The sequence below is a fragment of the Corvus cornix genome, chromosome 8, assembly GCF_000738735.6.
Source record: "Corvus cornix cornix isolate S_Up_H32 chromosome 8, ASM73873v5, whole genome shotgun sequence".
Taxonomy (NCBI): Eukaryota; Metazoa; Chordata; class Aves; order Passeriformes; family Corvidae; genus Corvus; species Corvus cornix.
In genome coordinates, this window is record NC_046338.1 from 23,806,796 (window position 1) to 23,832,098 (window position 25,303).

The window sequence follows — 25,303 nt, forward strand, 5'->3', positions numbered from 1 at the left end:
AAAAGATAAAACTATTCATTGAATATAGAAGTACAAGAGTTTGTATAATATTTGCTTTAAATGTTTTTACTTCTCTGTATGTCTGCTTCAGGTTGAAAACAAATATAAAAAATCATAATGGCTCAAAGCTTATGATGGGAGAAAAAAATTGTGACATCATCAGTACCCTCATTATGGCAAAGAAAATTCTCAGAAAAGCTGGCCTGGTAACAAAAATCAGAAATTGGAATACCATCATCTCCCCGTATTTATTTAACTTTCAACTATTATAAAGATTTACACATTGATACTATAGGACCAAAATTAAGTCCCACCAAAAAAAAGTTGTTATTCAACAACAGAACTGTTCCTTTCATGTCTCCAGTTACATCAGTGGTATGAGTTATTTGCACATCCCACACCAATAGAATTAAGAATGGAAAATGCACGACTACAGCTTTTGCTGTAGTAGAACTGATCCCATCCCCTGTCACTGAGAGATCTTTCATGGGTAAAGTTCACAGTCTGTTCTAAATTTAAAAAATTACATGTCAAGGTACTTCCAAGCCTCAGTGGCTTGTTCTGAGAGAAAATTCAGTGCCCACTAAGATCTTCACTTAAATTTATAAACTCAAATTATGGGATGGCAGTGATCTAGAAGAGATGAGACAGACTGCCTTTCAGGTTAACCTTACTAGAACAGCAATTTAGAATCTGCTTTTCTTTGCAGTGCAGTAATACAAAACGTGTCAGTCCTCATTTACAAAGTATTTTCAGAATATATCAACATGTTAAGACATGCATCAACTGTCTCCAAGCCCCGGCTGAATCAGGCACTGGAGGGGAGGGAAGCACCTAGAGGCCATTACTTTAGACTGCCTCCCCCTTCCCACTAATTTTCCTGATATGTTAACGCAGTCCCCAATCACACTTCAATCTAAAATACCTACATAATCCCAGAGGGCAAGAAAATCTTTTCTCTTGAATGAATGCTCATTGCAATGCATGGAAACGTCCTAGGAGGAGATGAAAGGGAGAGGGAAGATGCTAATATAGAAGCTACTACTTCTTCCATTTGTGCTTTTGGGAAGAACAGGCTTGTAACTGATTTGCAGAAACATCACTTGTTGCCATATTTTCCCAATTTTAAATGCCATTTCTCAGTCCCTCTTATGCTGTCAAATAGCACAAATAAATAAATATTGGACAATCACTCAGTCACACTGTGAGAACCACACGTCTCAATGAAGAGCAGTATTGTCCTTTCCACGTCAGATTGTCCTTCCAAAGCAGGATGTGATTCGGGCCACAGTCTCATCCCCCTTGCAGAACACACCACTGAACATGGCACTGGCTGTTATTCCCACAGATCCCATCTCCAGCACTGCTTCCCAAGCCCAGGCACTCCGTGGGCACCCAGGGGAAGGAGGGAGGCAGGGAAGCTGCATGGCCAGCTCTGAAATGCTGCACTGTGCAAATGTAGGTCAGCAAGGACAGAACGTGGGCTCTGCTTTGTACCAAGAGTGAATCAAAGGCTTTCCGGGGCAGGAGGCTGGGGGAGGGCTCTGGAAAACAACTTCTTTCAGCAAATCAGTGAAAAAGGAGCTTGAATGTCAGAAAACAGAAGAGCGAAACTAAAAATGCAGCAGCTGATCAACACCACACAGGTTGGAAATACAGGGCAGGCTCAGTGGCAAGGAAAAACATTACAAAAGTGAGGCCAAATTAGAAAGCAGGATCTGGAATTCCAGTCATAAGTGTTTACACTTCTGCACTTGAACATAGGAACCTATGAGGTAAATCCATTCTTCTAACAAAATTTTAGTGCATGTGTTTTATTAAGACCTGAACCAAATTCCAAGTCATGACATGATGGCATAAACAGCAGATCAGTAACTCCACAGAGAATGCTTTACACATAGTACCCTGGCAAACCAAGAGCAAAGCAAATTAGATCACTTTTGCCTAGGATTTGTATTTAATCTTCACACAAAGAGTTAATTTCAGCCTTCATTTGTTCCAGGTTAGCTCAAAAGAAACAGAGCCTGGTACAATATGGTACCTTCCTTTCACAGCTAAAAGACTGCAAAGGAGTTTAGCTGAACATGGGATATGGATGAAAACTACCACATTGCTGTTCTGATATTGCCATGGTAACAGTTACAAGAGCTCTCTTAAGCATTTAAATCTGACAGCTTTCCTGATAACACTAACTGAATGATAGTAATGATGCATTTTGGTTCATGAGCTAACTGCTCTATAACCACAGGGTACGAACCGTTCCCTACACTTTTCTCAAGACTGCTTTTGGTCAACACGTTCTGACCGAGACAGTAACCTTGAATTACCACTCAAAAAAGAAAAAAAAAAGGGAAAAAAAAGAAGTCCCTTCAGCTCAGGGAGTACTCATGGCTTAAAGCTTTATGCACTCTCAAAGGTTTCCATTCGAATGCTGAAGTTGTGCACAGTCGGTGTGCAGAGTGGAGAAGTCAAGACTGCTGAAGTCTTTGATGGGATTTTTCTCAAAGGGTTTTCATTCGCCTGGGAAGGCTGGAGGAAAAAAACCCACCTTCTGAAGGGTGGATTGAATTGTGGCTGACCTTCAAGATGTCATTTGCTCAAGAAAAGACAATGAGGAAGAAACAGGCGTTTTTATACAATCTTTTTCAGTTTGTAACCAATATACACTTTTTTCAATTACAAAACACTGCAAGCTGCTCTACCTCAGTAGAGGCCAAAGTGCACTGAGGAATACACTGTGTGCTCTGAGAACAAGGGCATCACAGCAATGCCTCCGCCTCCTATTAGCCCATTTAGCTTTAGCTAATATTAAGTGGCATTTTTCAACTGTTTAATATGAATATTCTGGGAACCACTCGCTCTGATCTCCCAGATGCTCAGTGTGGGCATAATGGAGAAGTCTCTTTTTCTTTACCTCATTAAAAAGTGAAGTGTGTGAAACACGTTTGTCATCCTAACATTTCAAGGATACCAGCTTTGATAATGTCTTGCAACATATTCAACTAAAAAAGATTAAGATACTGAAAACAGTGTGAAATCTTTAAAAATTTCCCAAGGTGACAAAAATTCAGATTTCAGAGGAAACAGTCATGCTTGCAAGGATCTAAGTGAGGAATCTTTTCAACACAAGAAAGTCTTCAGAAGGTAAAGTATTCCCAGTTCTTTTGCTGTTAACACTTTTTAAAGTTTTATATTAAATTAAAAATTAAAAACATCCATGCCATCCTAAAACCACCAAATCCCTCCACACTCTTGAAAAACCACAACCCCACCACATCTTTTCCTGTGGAAAGGCCAAGTGTTCCCACATCTCAGTAAGGCTCAAAGTTTAAATTGAGAAAAACCAACTGCCACAAGAAATCCTTTGTTAATAAAAAACCAGACAAGACACCAAAGGAAACTAAAACCTTACTCACTGCCTTTCCTAAATATTTAACATACCCTGCATTTAAACAAGCTGAGGCCTAAGAACTATTTTGAGAATAAGAATAACCTACAATCTTGCAGGTTTCATTCAGGATTTGTGTGTCACTGTCATCACTGTCAAAAGAAGCATCAATTTACGTCACATTTTAAACCTGTTTTGCCCTAACATAGGTTTATACAAGATGATAAAACAAAAAATGAAACACTGGAAAGCACCATCTGTGACTCAGTCAAAAATTTAATGCTGCTACTTAATGCAAATGCCAGTCTTTTTATAGGCATTCTTCCAAAGTCCACCTAGACATCGATTTTTGCAGCCATAAAAATTCAGCTCAATTATCCAGCCTTCTGAATGAAGAAAATCAATTTCCCATTGTATCATCTTTAAATAATTTAAAATATTGTATTTTATTGACTGGTTTTTAGTGCAGAAAAGGGTAACAATTTTATGTCCCAAAAATGTAAAGAAATGACACAACAATTCAGAGGTAGTCTTAAGGTTACTTGAGACTCTAAAATGAAGGTAAATATCTCATCTATACCTGAGGGAACAACTAGCACCTCTATTACCCAAAAAGCAAATTACAAAGCTTATGCTGTACCCGTAGTGAGGCATACCAAAGGGGAAAAAAAAAACCCAGCCAAAATGCAACAAACCCACAGAAATCACGTTGTTCATATATAGATGTATCTTGAACAGAAAAGTATTTTCAGTAAGACCTCTATTTATGTCATGACAAAATTCTGTCTTCCAAATCTGAAATGATTTTTAAGACCTGATGCAGCAGTTTACATCTATTATTTGATCAAATTTGACATGGTTTAACAATTTTGGAAGTTATCCGCATTAATTAAACAACCTAATCTTTTCCCTGAATTCTCAAAATGGCAAAAAAAATAATTAGGGCAACAATGATAGATAATCACAAGTCTTTTACTTACATAAATTGAAATTTATTCAGAGTTAAAAGCTGTAGTCACTACTTCCTACTATCCAGCTGTGAACTATCCCCTTTTTAAAAAGCAGGCAAATTTGTTTGCTACATCCATCAAAGGTATGATTTTCTTCCTAACCAAAATTCAGTTGAGAAATGGATGCTGCAAACAACTTCAGAGATCCAGCTTTCATTAATGTTAATAAAGGAATGACAGCCTTGTGACAATAATCTGGAGGCTCTAAGCCTGAATGAAATATAATGCTGTCCTAGTTATTAAGAAGTGCACTGCCTGGATCCCTCAACCATTTTCATTTTGTTTTCCCTTCCACCATTTCCATGTTTTCTATTAGTAGAAGTTAAGCAGTTTGAATGATTTATCATCCAAATTTCATGCTAGCAGAGCAGAATGGAAAAACTAGAATAAAGTACACAATTACATTTCTTCCCATTCATTATTATCCCATCCTCCTATTCATTAAAAAACTTTACACCCTTGAACACACTTTTAAGAAGAATCTTCTAGACATTCCATAAATTGAGAGTTTTAAGAAACACTACTTTGGTTTTGCCTGTAAGACTCCTTATGACCAGTCAAGTATTAATGTTTTACCTCTTCCAATTCTGTAAGAAAAAAACACCTATGAATCTTGTATTAATTTTTTTTTTCATTGTAAAATCTTTTACATGGAATAAAGAGTGTTCTTTTCCCCCATTTCTTATGACAATATTCTCTTGGACTTATGAGTATTAGCACCTGAAGCACGAACATAGTACTTGAATTCATCAGACCCTGATTTACTCATTGAACAGATAAATCCTAGGATGTTCCTGACAAAACAGATGACTGTTAAGTGTTGTTTCTTTTTTCTCACAACAGTGGAATTGCAGCAAGCAGTCCATGCTGACATATCCTGGCTAGGACATAGCAAAGTTCTTCTGCACCAGTTCCAAGTGCAGCCATTTCAGCACATACAACTATGATCCAGTTTAAATTTAAGATAAATTGCAGTTGGACAATGCTCTCACTCTGAAAGGATGAACACTTCTTCCACAGGTTCTCTGAGCAACCCATTCCAGTGCCCCACCACCCTTGCAGGAAAGAATTTCTTCCTGACATTTAATTTCAGTCTAAATCTCCCCTCTTAGTTTGAACTGTTCTCCCTTGTCCTATCACTATGTGTCCTTGTCCAAAGCCATTCTCCCTCTTTTCTATAAGCCCTCTTTGAGCACTGCAAGGCTGCAATGGGGTCTCCCCAGAGCCCTCCCTTCTGCAGGATGAGCAGCCCCAGCTCTCTCAGCCTGTCCTTGGAGCAGAGGAGCTCCAGCCCTCCGAGCACCTTCGTGGCCTCCTCTGGACCTGCTCTAACAGGCCCAAGTCTGTCTTGTGCTGAGGATTCCAGAGCTGGATGCAGCACTGCAGCTGGGGTCTCACGAGGGAACAATCCCCTCCCTTGACCTCTGGCCACCCCCCTTTTGATGCAGCCCAGGATTCAGGTGGCCTTCTGGGCTGTGAGTGCACACTGAGGGCTCATGTCCAGCTTTTCATCCACCAGAACCCCCAAGTCCTTCCTTGCAGTCCTTCTCCCAGTCTGTGCTCATCCCAGTCTGGGATTGCCCCAACCCAAGTGCAGCACCTTTTGCACTGGCCTTGTTGAAGCTCATTAGGGCCTTCACAATCCTCAGCATATTGTGTAACCCAAGGTGCTGGACAACTTCCATTTTTTTTGATGGCACTTTAAGACTTGGGCAAAAATAGCTTTACATATTTGCTGAACATATTTCACACTGGCTTTGTCAGTTACTTGAAGTGAAAAATGATGACAATGAGATGTGTTGCCATAGAAAAAAAAAGGCTGCCTCCCACCACAGCCAACTAAAACATTTGGCATTTCATTTGTTTCAGTGGCCAAGACAGACAAGAATGTGTTTGTCCCTGGATTTTGGGAAGAAAAAAAAAAAAAGGAATTATTTTTCCAACTGTCAACAAAGCTTTCTTTTCCTGTTGTCCTCCTTCCCTTTTACAACTACCTCTTCACAGCTAGAGGTTTTCTCAAGTTATCAGAGATATGCTGTAACCCCCTAAAAGTGAGTCTTTGCAAGATGCAATATGAAAAACTAAGCATTTCTCTAAACAAACCCCATAACAATCTCCTTCCTCACCCAAACACCTCAAAAACACATTAAACATTCGCTCTCAGAGAAATTTCTAACTAGTCCTTTTAAACAAGTGAACACTAACTCCCTAAAACCACTTTTTCTAAGACTCCCAGAGATGGCACAAACCTGTCTGCTTCTAATAAATACCAAACTACAGTTTCTGAATTTTCTATGCAACATTTTCAAAGCTTCCTAACAAGTTTTAGTCCTTTAGAGAATTGGTCACATATTACAGACCAACTCTCTGCTTAACAGCGGCATCAGATGATATTAGACCAAATCAAAATTACTTGTTTCAAAAAAAAACAGTAAGTACAGATAAATGTTGACCAGGACCTGTTACTACCCATACTCCCTCCCTAAACAGTTGGTAGAATTTAGCCAACAAGTCACAGGCATATTACCCAAGTTTCCCTATTTAACTGAAAAATACAAGGGCAGAAGACAGAAATTCACCTACACAGATTCAGCTATAGGGATGTTGTAATCTAGGACTCCACACATGCAGAATGGGAGCAGAAATTATCAGCACATTTACTCTGCTGTTGCTAACTGCATTAAATGAAAAATATTTTAAAAGCCCAGCAGAAATCCTTTAGAATAATGGACAGTAATTACAAAGTTTGTAAGCTGTGACACTTCAGTAAGTGTTATACAGTACATCTCTTTCTATTAAACAAGGAGATAAAAGATGCAAAACCCACAAAAGTCATACTTCAGGGGAAATACACAGGCAGGACAAGCACTTAAAAGAGAAAATATTCTGCCCTAAGGAGCTTATATAAGTAAATAAGTGGGCAAATTTTAAGTGGTAGGCTTCAATTCATCAGTTTAAGTACTGGAAAAGAGTGTTTTTTCTTGTGTAATGACAATTGAAATAAAGTGTGAAAGCACTGACTATGCCCTAAAATAAACAGTCTATTAAACATCCACAGCAATTTAATTTCCTATTCCTTTCTCAACTTAAACACCCCAAACATAAAACTGAAAGCTAAACAAATTATCTTTGTGCTTGCCAACCAAAGTAAAACCAGAAGTTAAAAATACCTTTACCATTTTTAACTTTTTTTTTTTTTCACTATATACACAGAACAAGCGCATTATGAAAAATTTTAAAGGAACTGAATTTACTGCTGGATGTCCATGAGATCCAGATGATCTGGAACTGGGCACTGTGGAAAACATGCAGGCTGTGCAGGTTGGTTAATAAATACTATCGTGGTTCTGTATAATCCAGCCATTACTGCCTGCAGTGAAGAGCAGTTGAATTTTATTTGTGGCTCTGGTGCAGACTAGATCTGCAATCCCATGGGAGCTCCACACAGCACTAAGAAATGGGACCTCAGAAACCAGAGGAGCAGGAATCACATGTGGCAGTCTGGGGAAGCTGCTCCCAAACCCAACGGGCAAACAATGATCTGAAGGTTTATCAAGATTCAAGGAAAGGTGGGAAGTCAAAACACATTAATTTAAATGCACTGCATTCCCATGTGAGTTTTCCAATGCAGGAGTAAATTGGCCTTCACTCACTGTAAACCAAGGAAATTAAACTACATACAGCTCACTAAATTAATTTTATTCCTAAAGACATCACCAGCCAATGGCAATTTAATGTATTATAACTTATGAATGTTGATGTTGTACACTTTGGTAATTTGCATTAATTTGCTTGAGTGCCTTAATCTAGATATAGCCTTAAGGAATCTTGTATATTGCCATTTTAGATTGCATCATCCATTGTATTAAGGAGAAAAGGTTACTTGTGAATGGCAGAACTATGAAGCACTTGCTTTAACAGGAAAACACAGACAATTATTGAAGGCTCTTAACTTCCTAATGACTCCCAGCCATGCTCAGGTGGCAAGAGCTGCACCCTGGAAAGACCTGATGTGTTTAATTACAATTGAAATATAAATTAAGATTTTAACCCACTAAAACAAATCCTGGTTTGGGGAGCTCAGCAGCTACAGGAGAAATCTGGGAGGAAGTTCCACAAGATCTTCAAGTCCCTGAAGGGCACTGACAGAGACACCAAGGCTACCAGGAAGAACCACGGTCATGTTTCAGACACACGAGGGCATTTTTCACCCCAAAGCTTTACACAGCTATTGTTGTTTGATTGCTTTTTGTGTGAGCACAAAGGTACCTCCAGAAACCTATTTATTTGTCACAAAATCCCTTAACAAGCCTGGAACCGAGGAGGATCCAATGCTGAAAAAAGCAGGCAACTTGTAAATTTAAATTATTAAATAGCTCCCAGGTCAGCACCAGGCTGGAGGCTACCACAGAGAGATGAGGCTTCAGGGGTTAAGAATCAGTTCACTCCAGGAAGGGAATACCTGTGAATTCTGCTAGAAAGCACACAGGATCCACCATGACTTTCTCCTACAGCAGCTGGGTCATAAGGATTAAGCCAGACTGCAGGCAGGGCTTTATCAACAGAAAAGAAAAATATTAGAATATTAAGCAAAAGAACTGAAAGCTAACTAAACTAAAATGATGTAAATAAAAAGATGTAAATAAAGTAGGAAAATCCTGAGTTTTAAACATTTTACAGTGAAAAACAAAGAAGTAAAATGCAAATAAAATTCACAGTAACGCCTAAATTTACCCTGAAGCATAACAGATTCACTACAAATCAGTGTTGGAGTAAATGAACTACTAATACATAAACCCAGAATACATCTTTATTTTTCCATCAAGATAATGTCAAAGAGTACATGACACGTATAACGGCAAGGTATAAATGCCTTTCTGCAATTCAGCTAGAAGCAAAACATTCCCTCCCACCACCATTATCTTCAGACTTGCCAGAGAAGCTCATGCTACTTCCTTCATCCCTGAGAAAATAAAACATCTGCCTACCCCATCAGCTTTTAATCTTCTTATGGACAGAATTAATTTAGCTTCCTTCTGGGGAATGTGGTGGGAGAGGAAACTGGCCAAGCCTATTTGAGCCAAAGTCAGTCTTTTGTTTAAACGAGAAAAAGAGCAGGGAGGAGGAGGAAAAAACCATAAGCTGTGAACACTCTTTAGTTATGCCACATTTATGAAGTATCAATACATTTCTCTGCATTTTACCATAGTTTAAATATGACTTCACTAAAGAAACACCACTTTATTGAACATAAGGCAGAAACTCCCTGAAGCATGCCAAAGATTAAATGTCAGGTTTATCAATCACTTCCATTCCACTTAAGAGAGGCATCAGAAAAAGTTACATTATTTCCTTAAAGGTATGATTCTTATTCATAACTAAGAACTTTCACAAATATTAGTATACAAGTAACACTATCCTAGTGTTTAACTTTAATCCATTCTGGATCCTAACCTGGAGGATGTTGAGTACTTATTACCTTTTATATTCTATTCCTCTCAGCTCCATATAAAGGAGTAATAAAATAATAGTTGAAAATACCTTCTGTGTACTGCAAATTTCTGTCTATAAAATGTTCCCTGCATATGGATTACTGTTATGGTACTCATTCTTTAAAATTATCTAATACCCACATTCGTATTTGAAAGGATTACAATTCACAGAATTTGGTATTACAAGCCAAGTGCAGGCAGCTTTCCAGAGAAGAAAATAAAAGGACATTAAGAGTCATGCTGAGCCCTGCCAGGGGAAGGAATATAAGAGGCATATTGAATCTGTGGTTTTGTTGTGCAGTGCAATAACACACATATGCAAGCTACCCTTATTAAATATTTAGCTCACCTTAGGTGAGCAAATTGCCTGATTAGGCACTTTCATTATTCTGAATGGGAACTGTAACAAACAAGTAAACACAGTTTTTGAAAGGTTTCAGCCATGAACAAGGAAGTTGATTTACTTATTAAAACTTCACCTTTGAAATCTGAGCCAGCTATAAACCTACCCTTTAAAATCAGATGTAACATTCAGGCAGTTCAGAGTCCCTTTAGATTTTAATTTCTAAGACAGCATTATGATCCATTTAGGATTTTAATATGTATTTTACTACTTTAATCTGCATTTCACCTGCTGTTCATGTCCAGATATTTTTGGAAGCTTTTTCTTGACATTATTTTCCAGACATAATTATGCATGTGAAAGCTACTATAAAAATCATTGTTTGCTACAGGACACATCACCCTAAAACAGAATGGCTTTTATAGACCAATACGAGATAGCTGCATATGTTCTGTATATTATAATATATTCTGTGTATTATTAGCTACAAAATATTTAGCTTAAGGCTTTATAAAGCCCTCTCTATCCACAAGTCTTTTGTTTTAGTTAGCAATCATGATAAAACACAACTAATCGGGCAGGTTATTTGCTTTAATGATGACTGTATTCCATTTTTATTTCAGTTATATGTAAATCTGTTTGCCTGATTTACACCAACTGCTCCAAAGGTAACTGGGATTAGGGCTGATATAGAGTGCTGCATAATGCACCCTCAAGTCTCCAACGCCAAAGCAAAAGGACAGTTGGTTTTTCCCCACCTCAGTCTGCTTTAGTAACATTCCCTCCCTCCTCCCACAGTATGATTCGAAACTACTTCCCAATTTCAATAAAACCTGGAGAAAACTTATTGCCTTTGTCAACTTTTATGAAAATTGCTGGCCAGGGAAATTAAACCCTTGAATTACTGCTCCCAGGGAGGGAGAGGCAGGCAGGCTCTGTGTCTCCTCAAAATGGCAGCACCAAGCCACCCAAAGCCACACATCTGTAACTCAGCAGCTGCACTTTTCCCCAGGCCAAGGGAGGGCATGAGGAGACACCCACTTCACTTAGAGGAAGAGAGGCTCAGGCAGTTGTAGAGACAAAACCCATTATTTGCATGAAGAAACCTGGAATTTTTTTAACAATATTCCAAATGAAAAGTACTATGAATTTACAGCCACTAGACTGACAGTTAACCACAAGCAAACTTATCACATCATCACTTTGCTTAGTCACACCAAGTTTTCCTTTGCACTTGAACTGAATTTTAAAAGCCTATCTGTTGCTCATGCACAAAATCTACGCATATATCTTTATGGTGAGCCAGAAAGGAAGAGATTTCAATTCCAAAAATACATCCAAAGTTTCTTAAAGCAGCAAACCAACTGAACAGTTGGACTTCCTAAACCTTAATGTGCCAAATACAATGGTAATCTAAGGTGAAATAAAAAGATGCTTTGTTAATATTCATGTTGTATAAAGTCTAACCAACAGTTTTATAGGCCAACTAATTAAATGATGTATTTGTAAAAACCACAGTTGTTCTCAAAGTTATTTATAAATTTCTTTCAACTTCCCAACTTCCTTAGATAAATTTGACATTTTAAGTACATTGGACAAACCTTCATTATTTAAAATAGTTAACTACTACAGATGCATAGATCCAAGATTAGCTTTTTACAATTTAAAAGAAAACCAAAATGTTTGTCTCTCAAAGAAATTTACATTTGGGCTACATATTTTTTGATTCTCAAAGGTAAGGAACCAGATTTATTTTACCAGATCACCTTCTTCAGTGCTGAGTCTTGAGTCCCATATGCATGAGACCTGTGTTGCCTAGAAAAACCCCAAACTAAAAATCTCCAGAAAATCCCATAAACCTTCTGGGAACAAAGAGGGGCAACAGAGAAAGTGGTGAATGAGATTTAAACCAGCCAATGCATCACTCAGTGCCTGCCTGCATGCACTTGCATACACACACATCTCCCCTTAACTCCCTGAGCTCAGCTGAGTGAGTCTGAGATGAATCCAGAGTCACAACCCACCCTTGCAGCAGCAGTGATGCAAGTGGCGTCAGCAATAGCATATTGCTCAGTGCAAACACGAATGCAGCTCCAGATGGCAGCTCAGCAGCTCGCAGTCACAGGTGTATTCCAGGAGGGATGAGCAGTACTGCCCAAATGCCAGGTGAGTGAGCCATAACTAATGCAGAGTTCATTATATGGCCTTTACAGTCATTTACCTAACAAGAAAGCCTGTGCTGAACAGACTGTTATCCAGAACCACCAGGAGCAAACCTGAGTAAATCAGGACTTTGCCTACAGACATCCTAAAAGTGAGGACACGCTGATTGAACAGCAACAGTGTGGCTGCATAAAAGACACAGGCAGATTAACACCTGGATTTAGATGGAACACTAAAATCTCACAAATTTCGAGACCTAAACATAGTCACTCTTAATCAATTACCTTCTTAAATGGTGCAAGAAGGAACTGCCAAAAGAGCTTAAAAATATGTCCTATCTTACTATTCTAATTGGATCTTCTCATTAGTTATGTTGCAGTACCTGGAAATAGTGACCAATGATATCACTTATAATCCATCCCCCAAAAGACTTAAGAACCAGGGCCAGCATTTCATCAACATTTGCCTCCAGAGCTCTCAGTTCTGAGCTCTGCAGGTTTAATGTGCTTTGAAAAGACTATCTTTGCCTTACATATTCTGATTGAAGAACTAAAGAACACCTGCCCATGCCACACTGCTGTAATAACTGTGTACCTGTGAACAAAATCTGTCACATTGAGATACCCTCTGCTATCACACACTCCCAGCCACATACTGAAAGAATTCACCAGAAGGGAAAAAAACCAACTAAACAACAAAATAAACCCACAACTGCAAGAAAAAGGAAAGGAGGTGGACCTTTAACAGAGTAACAACAGAACAAAGTCCCCAAATTGAAACAACAGTCCTTAGGTATGTTCAAAGAGGGCAACAGTAAGGACTAAGCACAGAACTTACAAAAATAATTATAAACAAATCAAAAAGGAGAGTTAGCTCTGGCTTAACTAAGTAGTAGTAAACAGCATGAATGAGATGTACAAGAGCCTGGGCTCTGAGGCAGTTCCTATGGATATTGCTAGGGTAACAAGCTATCCTACTTCCCAAGCTCAGAAGAAGGAATGACTGTGATACTAAATTAGACATAAGCAAGTACTCCAAGCAGAAAACTTGTTTCCACAAATAATGAATTCTACCTTACTCTATGACGAGCAAACACCTAAGTAGTAAAGTGTCACAGGGCCTAATGACAATGGTATAATCTCAAAATTTTTGACCAGAGAAGGAAATCTTGACTCAGTTCTCACATTAGTTACATTAATCACTCAGATGATTATTAAATACTTTAATTGTAATTTTGATTTAGTTACTCTATCATAAATTGCAAACTGTGCTAGAAACCTTCAAAAGTTTGTTAAAACTAATTGCCAAGACAAGAGGATGGCTACCCATAACCTGCAGGGAGAAGAAGGTATGTTAAAGTGAATTATTTTTTGATCCCTCATCTGGCCCATGCTCATTTCTACTGGGTCTGCAAGACCTTTACATCTCCTTCAATTTGTGAATAAATTACAACCTACATAACAGCAGAGTTGTTCTTTCCCCAGAACTGTCAGGTGAAGATGCAGCTGTTAGACATTCATTAGATGTTTGGAGATAATTTGTAGAGGGAAAGGTGTTGACCCAGTTGTTTAACATATGCCTGTGCAGTGCATGATGTCTGACTGTTCAGAACTATTAGGACAAAGTATAAGAATCTGTAGCTCTGGTTCAGCTGGTATCACTGAGCAGCACCCTATAAAACTTTGATTACACACAAACCCAAAGACCTGAGAAAACACAAATGACTCTAAGCAGAATCCTATACAGGATTCAAGTAAAGGTGGGCATCCAATCCATAGAACACAAATGAAGCTCCCTAAGCAGTTTTATTTGGTGTCAGGTTTCCAAATTAGAGTGACTCCTGAAACATTCATAAAGGATCCCAGTGCTAGTGCACAGTGTGCATGGCAGATGAGTTTCCCAGGGGATACCCCTACGGCTGGCAAATACACTCCTGTCATTCAGCTTTGGATCAAGACAGGTCTAGGAGGTCATCTCACAACTCATACCAAGCATGTCTGAGGCTCTCAGGCCTTTTTAAGTAAAGCCTCCTGGACGTGTAAAGCTCTAATTGAATGTACACTCAGAAATGCTTTGGGTTCTCACATTTGGCCCTCCTCCATTCAAACCTCTCAAGGACCTGCCAGCTGTGCCACAAGCACCCTTAGCACTGACACAGCTGAGCTTTACCCACAGCAGTGACTCCAGGCACGCTCACTCAGGGGCAAAGCTGCACAGCTCCAGGTCTCGCTCCCTCTTGTTCAGCTGCACACTGGTGCCACACAGCAGTGCCTAACTTCCTGAGGCATGACTGGTTATACAACATCCCCTGCTTTACTTGAATTTGCCGTTCTTAGTCTCAACATAAAAGAAAACCTATTATGGGGAACAAAACAGGCAGTTCTATTGTGTAACACAGTACAACAGCCAGATATCTTGGCACAGATGTACACAATTTACAATCCCAAAGAAAACGAGTGCACCATTGTTCAACCTAACACATTTTCTTGAAAGCAGCATTTGTGTGTGATTTTTCTTGGTCTCTATCAGCTTCACTATTTACACTAGAACTCTTTAAGGGAAAGCAATTTAATATTTGAAACACGACTGAGGCAATGAAATGCCAACCACTGAAACTGTTGTGTGGGCCTTAAATATAAAATACAGTAATACTTCTTAGGAAACTTGCATTTCATCCACTCTCATTAGAGTAATACAGACACACAAAGCCTTCTTGTCTGTTACCCCAGAGCAGTGTAAGGTTGTTGGCAGACTATTCTGGAGAAACATCCATTTCTCCAGCTCAAAGATTTTTCTGAGTTCATAGTCATGTCCTGGCCCTCAACCCTCATGGACCAAGGACCTCATGAGTATGTCTGAATTAGTTACAGATGGGTATATTTATGGTGAAAAATAATTTACAAACCCAATAAAACAAATATCTACCTCAATTATCATCTATAGGAAACTTTTCTAAAAATATCTGCCCTCCATACAAATCTATGTAACTTTATGATTCTATATTATTACAGTTGTCCTCACCTCCTCTTGCTGGTTAAAAACTGAATAGGATGCACAGAGAGAATTCACAGAAAGCTGCTCAGCCTGCAGAGGGGAGTGGGAACGTGGGCAGGCTGCTGTTGCACTCACATTGGGAATAATGACCACCTTATGCACAGGCTGCATAAAAATTATGCTGCATTTCAGAGCCGGTTTCAGACATTTCAAAGAGTCCGTTGTTTTGCTGACTTCTCCCTCAATCCCACTGTCCTCCAACATTTTAATGAGATTAGGACATGACACAGAAAACTGGTGATGTGGATAAGTAGGTATCTCTCCTCCATCTCTAGTATTAAAGATGTATTAAATTTTTATTTCTTTTTAAAAGTGCTATTTATCTGAACACTCAGAGACAACATCCAACCCCACCATATGCTTCTTAACAGTCATTTTGAGTTTTGGCACTAAATCACAATCTTAATTCCTCATGATAAGTTATAAGGTCCTGTGGATTTACCTACTCACATAGAAGCATTCAATTTTCTTAAGTCTTTTATATAAAAAAGTACATGCACATACCAAGTTGATTGTTTCTGCCCCAACTGCTTCCCCTCTAATGGCTCAGCCTGTAAAGTGCCATAACTTAGCCATTCCCTTCCTTTATACTACACATTATTCCTTTGAAAATACACCACAGGTGGTTAAACAACCTCTCAGTTTACAAAAAAAAAAAAAAAAAAAAAAATTACAGAGATTATACCCAACTCAAAAGATTTTGAGGGCAATAACAGTAACATTCTCTGATGAATTAATGCCCAAATCTGATACTGACCACAAACTGATGATAAACGCTGCTGACCTTAGGGGCGCTAAATCAGTCTCCAGTTCTTCTGAAATTACACCTGCTTGGACTGTGGCTTACATAGGGACTTCTTTTTAATTAGCTGGTTTCTGTTGCGACTATAAAATGTATTTGTTGTAACTGAAATGCAAAGCATTTACTTTAATTATTGATATTCTCATACGTTTACTCAGGGTGCTTTTACCCAAAGATTGCTGTAAAGCCTGGCAGTGCACAATGGAAAGAAGGATGTTACTTTTGTCAGTTTGCAGGAAAAATATCACTGAACTCAGAAGCACTGAAGAGTTACATAGAATTTCTTACTTTTGAAGTCTGAATACACCACAGAAATTTGCATTGGAGTTTGTTACAAGTGAAGTGCCTCAGCTGAAGCCCTCACTAACTATACCGATCCATCCAGGTACAGCTCCAAACTCTCTGGGAAGGCCATCAGCTCAATCCTGCAAGAGCTCTTGTATCTGCCTGTTTACTGAACAGGAAGAGAAAGAAATGCCAGCAGTAGCTCTGGCTACTTATGAGTGCAGATGATCAATGACAGATTCCATTACTAGCAGCAAAAACCAAAGACAAAGGAAGCTCCCAAGCTTCAGCAGCCCTGAATGCTAAAAGAAACAAACCCCAAGTTCAAAACAGGAGAGCTTTTCAGCAATTAAGAATGACAACAAAATCATTTCTGCAAGGGCTTACTGCAGTGCTATGCAGTTCTTGTTCACTCAAACACAAGGTTCCAGCACCTGAATCACCCTGACCAGCCAGGGCACTCAGAACTCAGAGGAAATCACCCTACAGAACTCCACAGGTTTTCATGCTATTTCTTTCTTTCATTCATATTAAAGCCGTGAGAACTCAAGGCAAAAAGCACAAAGATGAATAAACCCAGCATCACCATGACTATTATTGTAATGGACAAACAAATATTATTTGCAAGTGCACACAGTCAATACAAAGCATGCCCTCAGCTTGGAATAGTTTAGTACCCACAGCCAGCTTTACCAAGTTCTCACAGAACAAGCAACTTCTCCCTACCCTGCCCTAGGTGAAGATAACTGGTCTGTGCTGATCTTTACATCTCAAGCTTAACAGCTAAATGCTTCACATATCCTAGTTACAGAAACAGATAGCCCAAAATTTCAGTTTCATTATACATAAAAGGTGAGACCCACCTTCTAGGCTTCCACCAGATGACACTGGCCTAGGCTCCAAGTTAACACTTCCCTTTAGAAAAGCAGGAGGCTAAAGCCCCAAAGATGTCAAATTTACACAAGTAACAAAGAATACATTCAGAACATCAGCTTAAGATTCTCTCTCGGCACTACCTCACACCCTGTGTGGTACAGAAATACAAACATACTTCTGTTCCAGAGATTGATCCACCTCAAACAGCAAACTTTCCTAGGTAAAAACTAGAAGTTGTTCTGCTATACATGGGATTAAGCTCGGAAGTGAACCCTGCAGGGAGACCTGCAGGTTTTGAAAAGTCATGCTGGACAGTTTGCTATGTGAACTGCTGGGGAACCAGATAGCAAGAGCTAGCACCACTAGCTTACTTACTACTTTTCCAAAACAATCCAGGCACATAGAAGGTGCCACAGGTATTAAAAAAGGAAAAAAAATATTTTTTTAAAATCTTTCTGAGGAAAATGCCTTTTTATGAACAATTTAAGGTCCAGAATAATGAGATCATGCCTTCACAATAAAAATTCAATAAATAAGTCAGTTCTTCCTAAGAGAAAGTGTGCCAATTAAGCAAAAACCCTGTTACAGGGAAGAACTGCCAGCAGCACAAGTTATTTTAGCTGACATTACTTCAGAAAAAAGCCCACCATTCACCATCTGTTCTGGCACAAACTCTGAATGCTAAGAAAGTTTCCAACATCACTGATGAAAAGAAAGCAGTCAAGACGAAGAAGTTTTTGTTTTGCTGTTAAAAAGAACAAGCATCTAGGACAGCTCACATTTCAGCAAGAACAAACACAAAACAGAAGTTTTGCACATTTCATAAAAATCATTACAGAGAATTACAATAAGGCAGAGTGCAAGTGTAGGGAATATAACCAAAACAAAAACACCTTTTACGAATTTTATATGAGAAGCAGGTGGGCAACTCCAAAGAGTGGATCACTTCACACTGCAGGTAAGAAGCATGAGTTTTAAGGGAATCTGACTGCTCTCCAGAAATACATTAATGGAAGCAAACACCACAGAAGAAACGGAGGAGCCACCATGTCGAGGAGAAAAATGGCATAAAACCAGAAGCTTTCAAACACCAGCATCCATCTGGAAATCAGAGGTCTGAAGTTTGAAGAGAGCCTCTAACCAAGAGCTACCTAACACTCCAATTCCTTTGAAATGTTCGATGAGTTCACAGAGAGATCTTTCCAATACTATGAGGACAACAGATGAGATCATGCAGGTGGAATGAATTCCAATGCTATCCTCCATATTCCTAGGATTTAGCCAATGAGTATAATGGACTTTCCCATTAAACACCTAGGGGAAGCAATTACTTTCCCATTTCCTCCCTAATTTTCTCTAGCATAAAAAAATATAAACAAATCACAAAAAACCTTCAGTAAAAGCAAAGTATAAAACTTGCCAAGTGGCAGGAGATTAACCATTCTCCACAAAAATACCGTCTGAGATTATGGGTTAGAACTATGTGGTCCATCACTATGACAAAGTTTAGACAAAAACAGATGAACATAATTAACAGATTTATTTCTCCCCCTCTGAAACACAAAGCCAGGATGTTACTGCAATTTATGAATGAGCTCAATATTGAGGGCACCTTTTTAATAGTCTGGAAAATAAGGCTCCAAGAATCCCTTACCGGTTTTTTCTTAGACAAAAGCTAAGTGACAGATGGAGTTTTAATATTTCTCATGGCACCAGATTATGCTTTATGTGCAATCATGCAATACCTCTTAAACAGTTATTTTTTAAAATTCTGGTTTATGTTAAAAAACAGGTTTATTTGTAATTTAATATCTATTATATTTTCTTTCTAAATGGAACAAACCAACAAGGACAGTTTAATAATCTCAAAACCCTAGCCAGTACACTCAGTACATGAGGTAGGATTCCTAGAACAAAAAACCTTAATTGTGTTATGACCTTAAAAAACCCATATAATTTTTAGAGTTACTGTACATCCCTTCACTTTTACAGATTTTACACTGATAATCTTAAAACATTTCAACATTTCTGCTTTACTCTAATCTTGCTTTTCTCTTTCTTCTTTCTTTTTCCTCCCCACAGAGCAATTTAAACAGAACCTATTTATTAACCCCTTTCAAATCACTACCCCTTGAAGCAGATACAATATCCCATAGAAACCTGGGTTTGGTATAACAACACTCTGATCCCTCATAAAGTAGCCCAAAATTCATGCAAAGTTCAAGAACAGATCTTCAGACATAATAGGTTATCTTTTCAAATTTCTGAATTCATCTAGAAATGACACTATTTGCTGCTAAGTAGGTTATTTCCTTAAATATTCCCTTCCATTTTTTTTACAGTATCCTAATTCAAAATGAGTTGCAAATGAAAGATTTGGGAAAGGACTTCTACCAAACAAAAAAAACCTTTGAGTGCTTTTCAGAAGTTTCTACTCAAGATCCTATTTTAAGTTCAAATGAGATGTGCAAACTAGAAGTAGTGCATGGGTTTAGGAAACTGTTTAGCACTGTCTATTCATCAGATTTACATAGGTATGCAGATGGCAAAAACCTTAATGAGGGCATTACAGCAGTTTTGTAGCATCTGTCCTACTCACCAGCAGATCAAAACAGCATTTATTTGAGAGCATTCAACCCACTTCCACAAAAGCAGACAAACATTGGCCAAAGAAAGAAAAGGGAATCTGTTTGAGGATCTCTCTCATCTGTGAATGCTGCAATTCCCACTGACAGCATTGTACAGCCATACAATAGAAGTCCATCTCACCAGGCTAGAAAGCTTCAACAGTAATGCTGAGGTCTAACTCTTCTACCACCAAAAAAAATTATTTTATTAAATGCAGAGTGGGAAACAGAGCTATACTCCCAAAACCTGTGAGTATAGTTTTATCACTTATGATTATGAAAGATGTCCTTTCCAGACACACCTAAGGTTAGCAAAAACCTGGGTATGCTAAGCATAGCAGAAAAAGGCTGCACCTCAAGAAGCCTTCCCAGCACACCTTTCTACTGCAGACCAACAAATCCCAGGGCTGCAGACCTCTCAAACATGCAGATCAAACAAAACACGGTTTGTCTTTTCATAGAGAACACTTTCATCAATTCTGTTACTCAGCCTAAGTGACCTTCCAGAGCCTAGGACAAGAGGACAAGATCTCTGTCTCTAAACATATATTTTATATACAGGTACATGATCATGTCTGTAAAACATATTTAAGCAAAGACTTCCCACTCACCGTCACAGACTTCAGAGTCATCCCGTGGTAGGTGCCCATGGTGTCAATCTTGAAGCCTTCCGTTTCTGCAAAGAAGAAAAGCCTTCTGTAAATCCTTGTGAATACAGCAGTGTCATGTCTAAATGGACAACACTGCAGATCTCTCTGCAGTTATTTTGTCAAAGAACACATCCTGCTGGTGGTGGTTTAGGTTCTGTTCCCAGTACAAAACCTGGGTAGTCCCTAGGAAATCTGCTTTCTTTAGACAGAGGTCAGTTTGATATTTCTGCTTCCTGTAACCAGAGTAAGCTTTTGCTGCTGCATGGAATTAATTGAAAGCACTTCAGAGAAAGGCTATGAACTTAAATCTTTGTGAGAATATGTCACAACTTGCATGCAATCTCAGAAATTCTCCTCTCTACAAGATTAAGCCGCTCATATTCCCAGAACACATTAAAATGCAACATATTCAACTTGTATTAATGGAAAAATACACTTAAGAAACCAATTTACATGCCAACTCTAAAAGTGTGGCCTTTGTACTTAATAAATTCACTTCTGGAGTGCTGAAGAGCAACAATGTCATTGTCATATGATACAGACAACAGGATCTGCAAAAATACACAATACCAGACTAAAGGTTATAAAAAGGGGGGTTCTTGGGGTGGGTTTTTTAATTAGTTTTAATTAGATTGAATTTATGCTAAGTGTCAGAAGCCTGCAACTGCCCAATGACTAAACCTGCTGTCAGTAGCCTGTTTGCTTTTCAATACTCCTTCTCTGTCCCCCTATTCTCAGGGCTTTAAGATCAAAGTAAGCTCCTGATAAATGCCACCAGGACTCACAAGAAAACCTTTTTTCCTTTTGTAAATTCCCTAGGCTCAGCATCTACCATCAACTGATCCCATCACCCAACAATACAAACAATTCCTACCTAAAATAGCATGGTCATCACCAATCAAACCATGACAAACAAGCATTTATCCACATTAAAGCAACTTTTGGACTATTTCAACTAGAGTTGGGTAAAAGGAACTGATACTGTGCAGAAAAAGCTACTTGGAACTGGTATGATTTTGTCATTTATTACACCCCATTCATACAATGCATCAGCACAAAAACATGATAGATGAAGAAATAAGGCAGAACCAAAGCATGGTTCCTACCTGAGCCTAAAAAAAGTACAAGAAAAATATTGAATTTTCAAAACTGTTAGAGCTTTTTGCTCTCATCATGAGTAAATTAACTTAAATCGAAACCCAGACAACCTTGAAAGCAACGCACATGCTCTGGGAAACTTCTGTGGCTGCTCATCCTTTCTGCTTTAGATGAGGAAGATCATCAGACACTCGAAGGAACCAAGGCAGAAAAGTTTTCCAGATTTAAGAACTCTCCAATGCCTATAAAAAGATACTCCAGAGCTGGAAACTGACCATACTCCTCTCACCGGAGAGACAGCTATCTACTTTCTGAACAGTCTGGGGTTTCACCTTCTCTCCCTCACTCCCTCAGTTATGCCACCAGACCTGGCACCCACTACCAGTCTACAAGTACTACAAGTCTGCAAGACTACAAGTCACGATGGCCAGTGTCACTGACCATGTTTTGTTTCAGCCACCTCAGTTCCAGCTCTTCTTCAGCTTTACTTCTCAAGGCCACCCCTCCCCTTCTGCCAGATTTAACATTTCTGAACTACAGATATGATTCTGAGAAAGTAAAATGCAGGTACAGACACACATGAATACAGTCTTTCCTACTAGGGGAAAAAAAAAAAAAAAAAAGACAGCAGCCTAGCCTCCCTATATAAATTGATACTGCCTCCGTATATAACTTGATACTGCCTTCCCACCTTTCCCCTCAACCCCAGGCTGTAACTATGCCCTGAGTCTTAGCTCAGAGATCACACCACTGAACTTGAGCTGAACATGGTCAGATATGACTGCAAGAACACTTTGCTCTGTGACTATATAGGTCACTGCTGCTGGGCAGGGAGCATATTAATATTTCAGGTGCTGCCTGGAGCCTTGCAGAATACTTGGTAGAACTCCCCTAAGTTGAAGAGATGCTTTTGCTGACTTGGAGTGACATAAATCAGAGGTGTCTAATCTAGGCTGACAGTCGTTTGTGAATTTCAGGACATCACCACCAGAAGAACCTTTATCCTTGCCAGACTGACCTATTGTGGGTTCCTCATGCCGGTGACACAGAGCATTTCCAACTACTTTGGTCAGATGTTCTTTCCAAAGAGTACAGATACCCCATAGCAAGAGCAGCACAGCACCATCCTCTGTTGTGCCTGGCCTGCTGTGGCTTCTTTCTCTCAGCACAAATCCTGACTCTGTAATTAGTTCTCCGTGTTTTCTCCCTGTCTCCACCAGCATTGCAAAGGGAATAAAGGCCTACAGAGCCAGCAGCACACTTAGAAAGTAAATCAAAGGGGAGAGAGGCACCTGGCAGGGAACAGATCTCTGCTCAACTGCCACTGGTTTCATCTTTTGCAAAAGTTGTCCCAAGTCTCTCATAAAATCTGTCCTGGCTCATTTAATGAGCCACAAACCATAGATCTGGTTCTCAGCAGCTTCCTGCTCCCAGCCTTGTCCTGACCCCTCTTTCTAGCAGGAGAAGTAAATAACTTGGATGAAGAGCCACTTGTTGCCTCCAGCAAACTCCAGTTTCCTGCCTGATGAATGTTCCCAGCAGCTACACAGGGCCCCCAGTGCTATTTGGCCGCTTCTCAGGTAGCAAATAAAACAGTTCTGATAATTAGCAAATAATAGCATAGCAGCTTTCTGTACTAATGCAAATATAAGACATGTTAAATGGTCAGTGTAGGTACCCACTTACATTGCTGCAAACAGTTACTGCAGCCACTACGAGAGCTACTGCAGGGCCCATGCTCTGCTGGCTGCAGTAGGGTGGGGTCAGTAGAGGAAACCACATCCCAAACCTCCACCAGATCTCCAATTTCCTGCCTCAAACTCTCAAGCAACTGGTGAATTAGAGTTAAGCATCTCCAGCTTCCAGAGGGCCACAGCAAACCTCCCTGAAGCAGTAACCACACGGACACTTTTCTCAGAACACAGCTTTGTTGATCCGATCTGATCCTCTCACACGCACCATGTGATATTGTACCTATCAGTCAATCACTTCTCCTACAGAAATAAACACTGCTAAAGCAAGAACCCTGCCCCTTGCATGTCTGTACCCTTTTTGTAAGGTCTCAACAGTTTGTACACTTGGGCACATCCAGCAGCACCCTCAGCTCCACTCACTGTGCACAGCCCGTGCAAAGCAGGAAACAAGTGCTTCCAGGTCAGGCACTCCACAGTTCCAGCTTCATTCCCACTTCAAAAATTGCTGAGGATGTCAGCCAGGTTAATGCTGTAAAAAATATTCAAGGAGCAGGCTAGAAAGCAAAGGCACTTCTTCCAGATTATTCTCCAGGGGCTGACCCTGATGCAGCTGCTCCAAAGCAGACCTGGGATACAAGAGGAACCATGGGCCACAGTAAAGAGGAGCAGAACAGAGAGCGGCCCTGAGCCCCCGGCCATGGCCTCAGCACACATCAGCACAAATGCTGTGCCATACCCTCCAAGAACACAAAAGCAATGCCTCTTCTCTCCCTCCCAAAGCAGCTCCAACCTGTGCTGCTGAGTCATGCACCAGCACAGCCATGAAATGGTAATGCTTGGCCAAGAATTAGTTTATAACTCCAGCTTCAAACTCCCAGCTTCACTGGTGGTAACAGAAGCAGTTAAAATGATAAACCATCTACTAAGAAAAAGTTATTTAAGAAGAAAAAACCCCTTATAAACAAAGGTACCACGTTGGTAAGACTCTGGACCCTTATTTTTAAACTTGGAATTAGGTACAGAAAGCTATTAAAAAACTTACTTGAGGGTCTTCAATACACTGGGAATTTTCAATATAATTACTACAAAGTTATGACACACATTTCTGTTAGGCAAAGAGCAGTCCATATTAAGTGTTTCAATCACAGGTCTAACACTAAGGACTAAAGAACACAAGCAAAGCTCAACAATAGTTCTGTCATGAAAAACTGTACTGCAACCTTTTGTTTACCAAATATAATCAGTTTTAGAAATATATGCATTGTTAAAAACGCCAACATCAACAGATGCCTTAAAATTACATCTTGAGAGACTAAACATAATAACTAGAACTGAATAAACAACTCTGATGCTTCAAAAACATAATTTATCACCAGGGTTTTTTTCTTCTCCAGTCACTGCATGTATTATGGTCACAGTTTCACAGTTCCATGACCCAAAGACTGGTAAAAGAACCATAAACATTTCCAGTGTGGTTCATCACTAGTTACCTTTCTAGCATCACCATGCATCAATCTTGAGTGCCTTTTCTTATTTAAAATAATTAAACACGGAAATGAAAATATGCACCCTAGTGCATCAGCTTTTTGGACTGATTATATTCTCCATCATGGTGATGGAGACCTCCATGGTGCGTGTTCCATTTCCTCACATACAAGTATTAATGCTCAGAGTGCCTTCCATTTGCTTAAAGCCACTGTTCACATCCATCTAGGTCACTCAGCACTTTGATTCTGCACCTGCTGCAGCTCAAGTCATCCAATCCGACTACAAACTTGAGCTCTGAGACATTACCAAAAGAATAAAAGCTTGAAAAAGACT

The 25,303-nt window shown here is 39.4% G+C and overlaps 1 protein-coding gene across 1 annotated transcript in view; it reads right to left on the bottom strand.

Moving 5' to 3' along the window:
• CDC73 (cell division cycle 73) overlaps nucleotides 1-25,303 on the bottom strand; it is a 101,757-nt gene that overhangs the window by 49,048 nt on the left and 27,406 nt on the right. Inside the window, exon 10 of the mRNA XM_039555878.1 lies at nucleotides 20,652-20,716. Coding sequence (XP_039411812.1) covers nucleotides 20,652-20,716 — 65 coding nt within the window. The remainder of the gene's footprint in view (nucleotides 1-20,651; nucleotides 20,717-25,303) is intronic.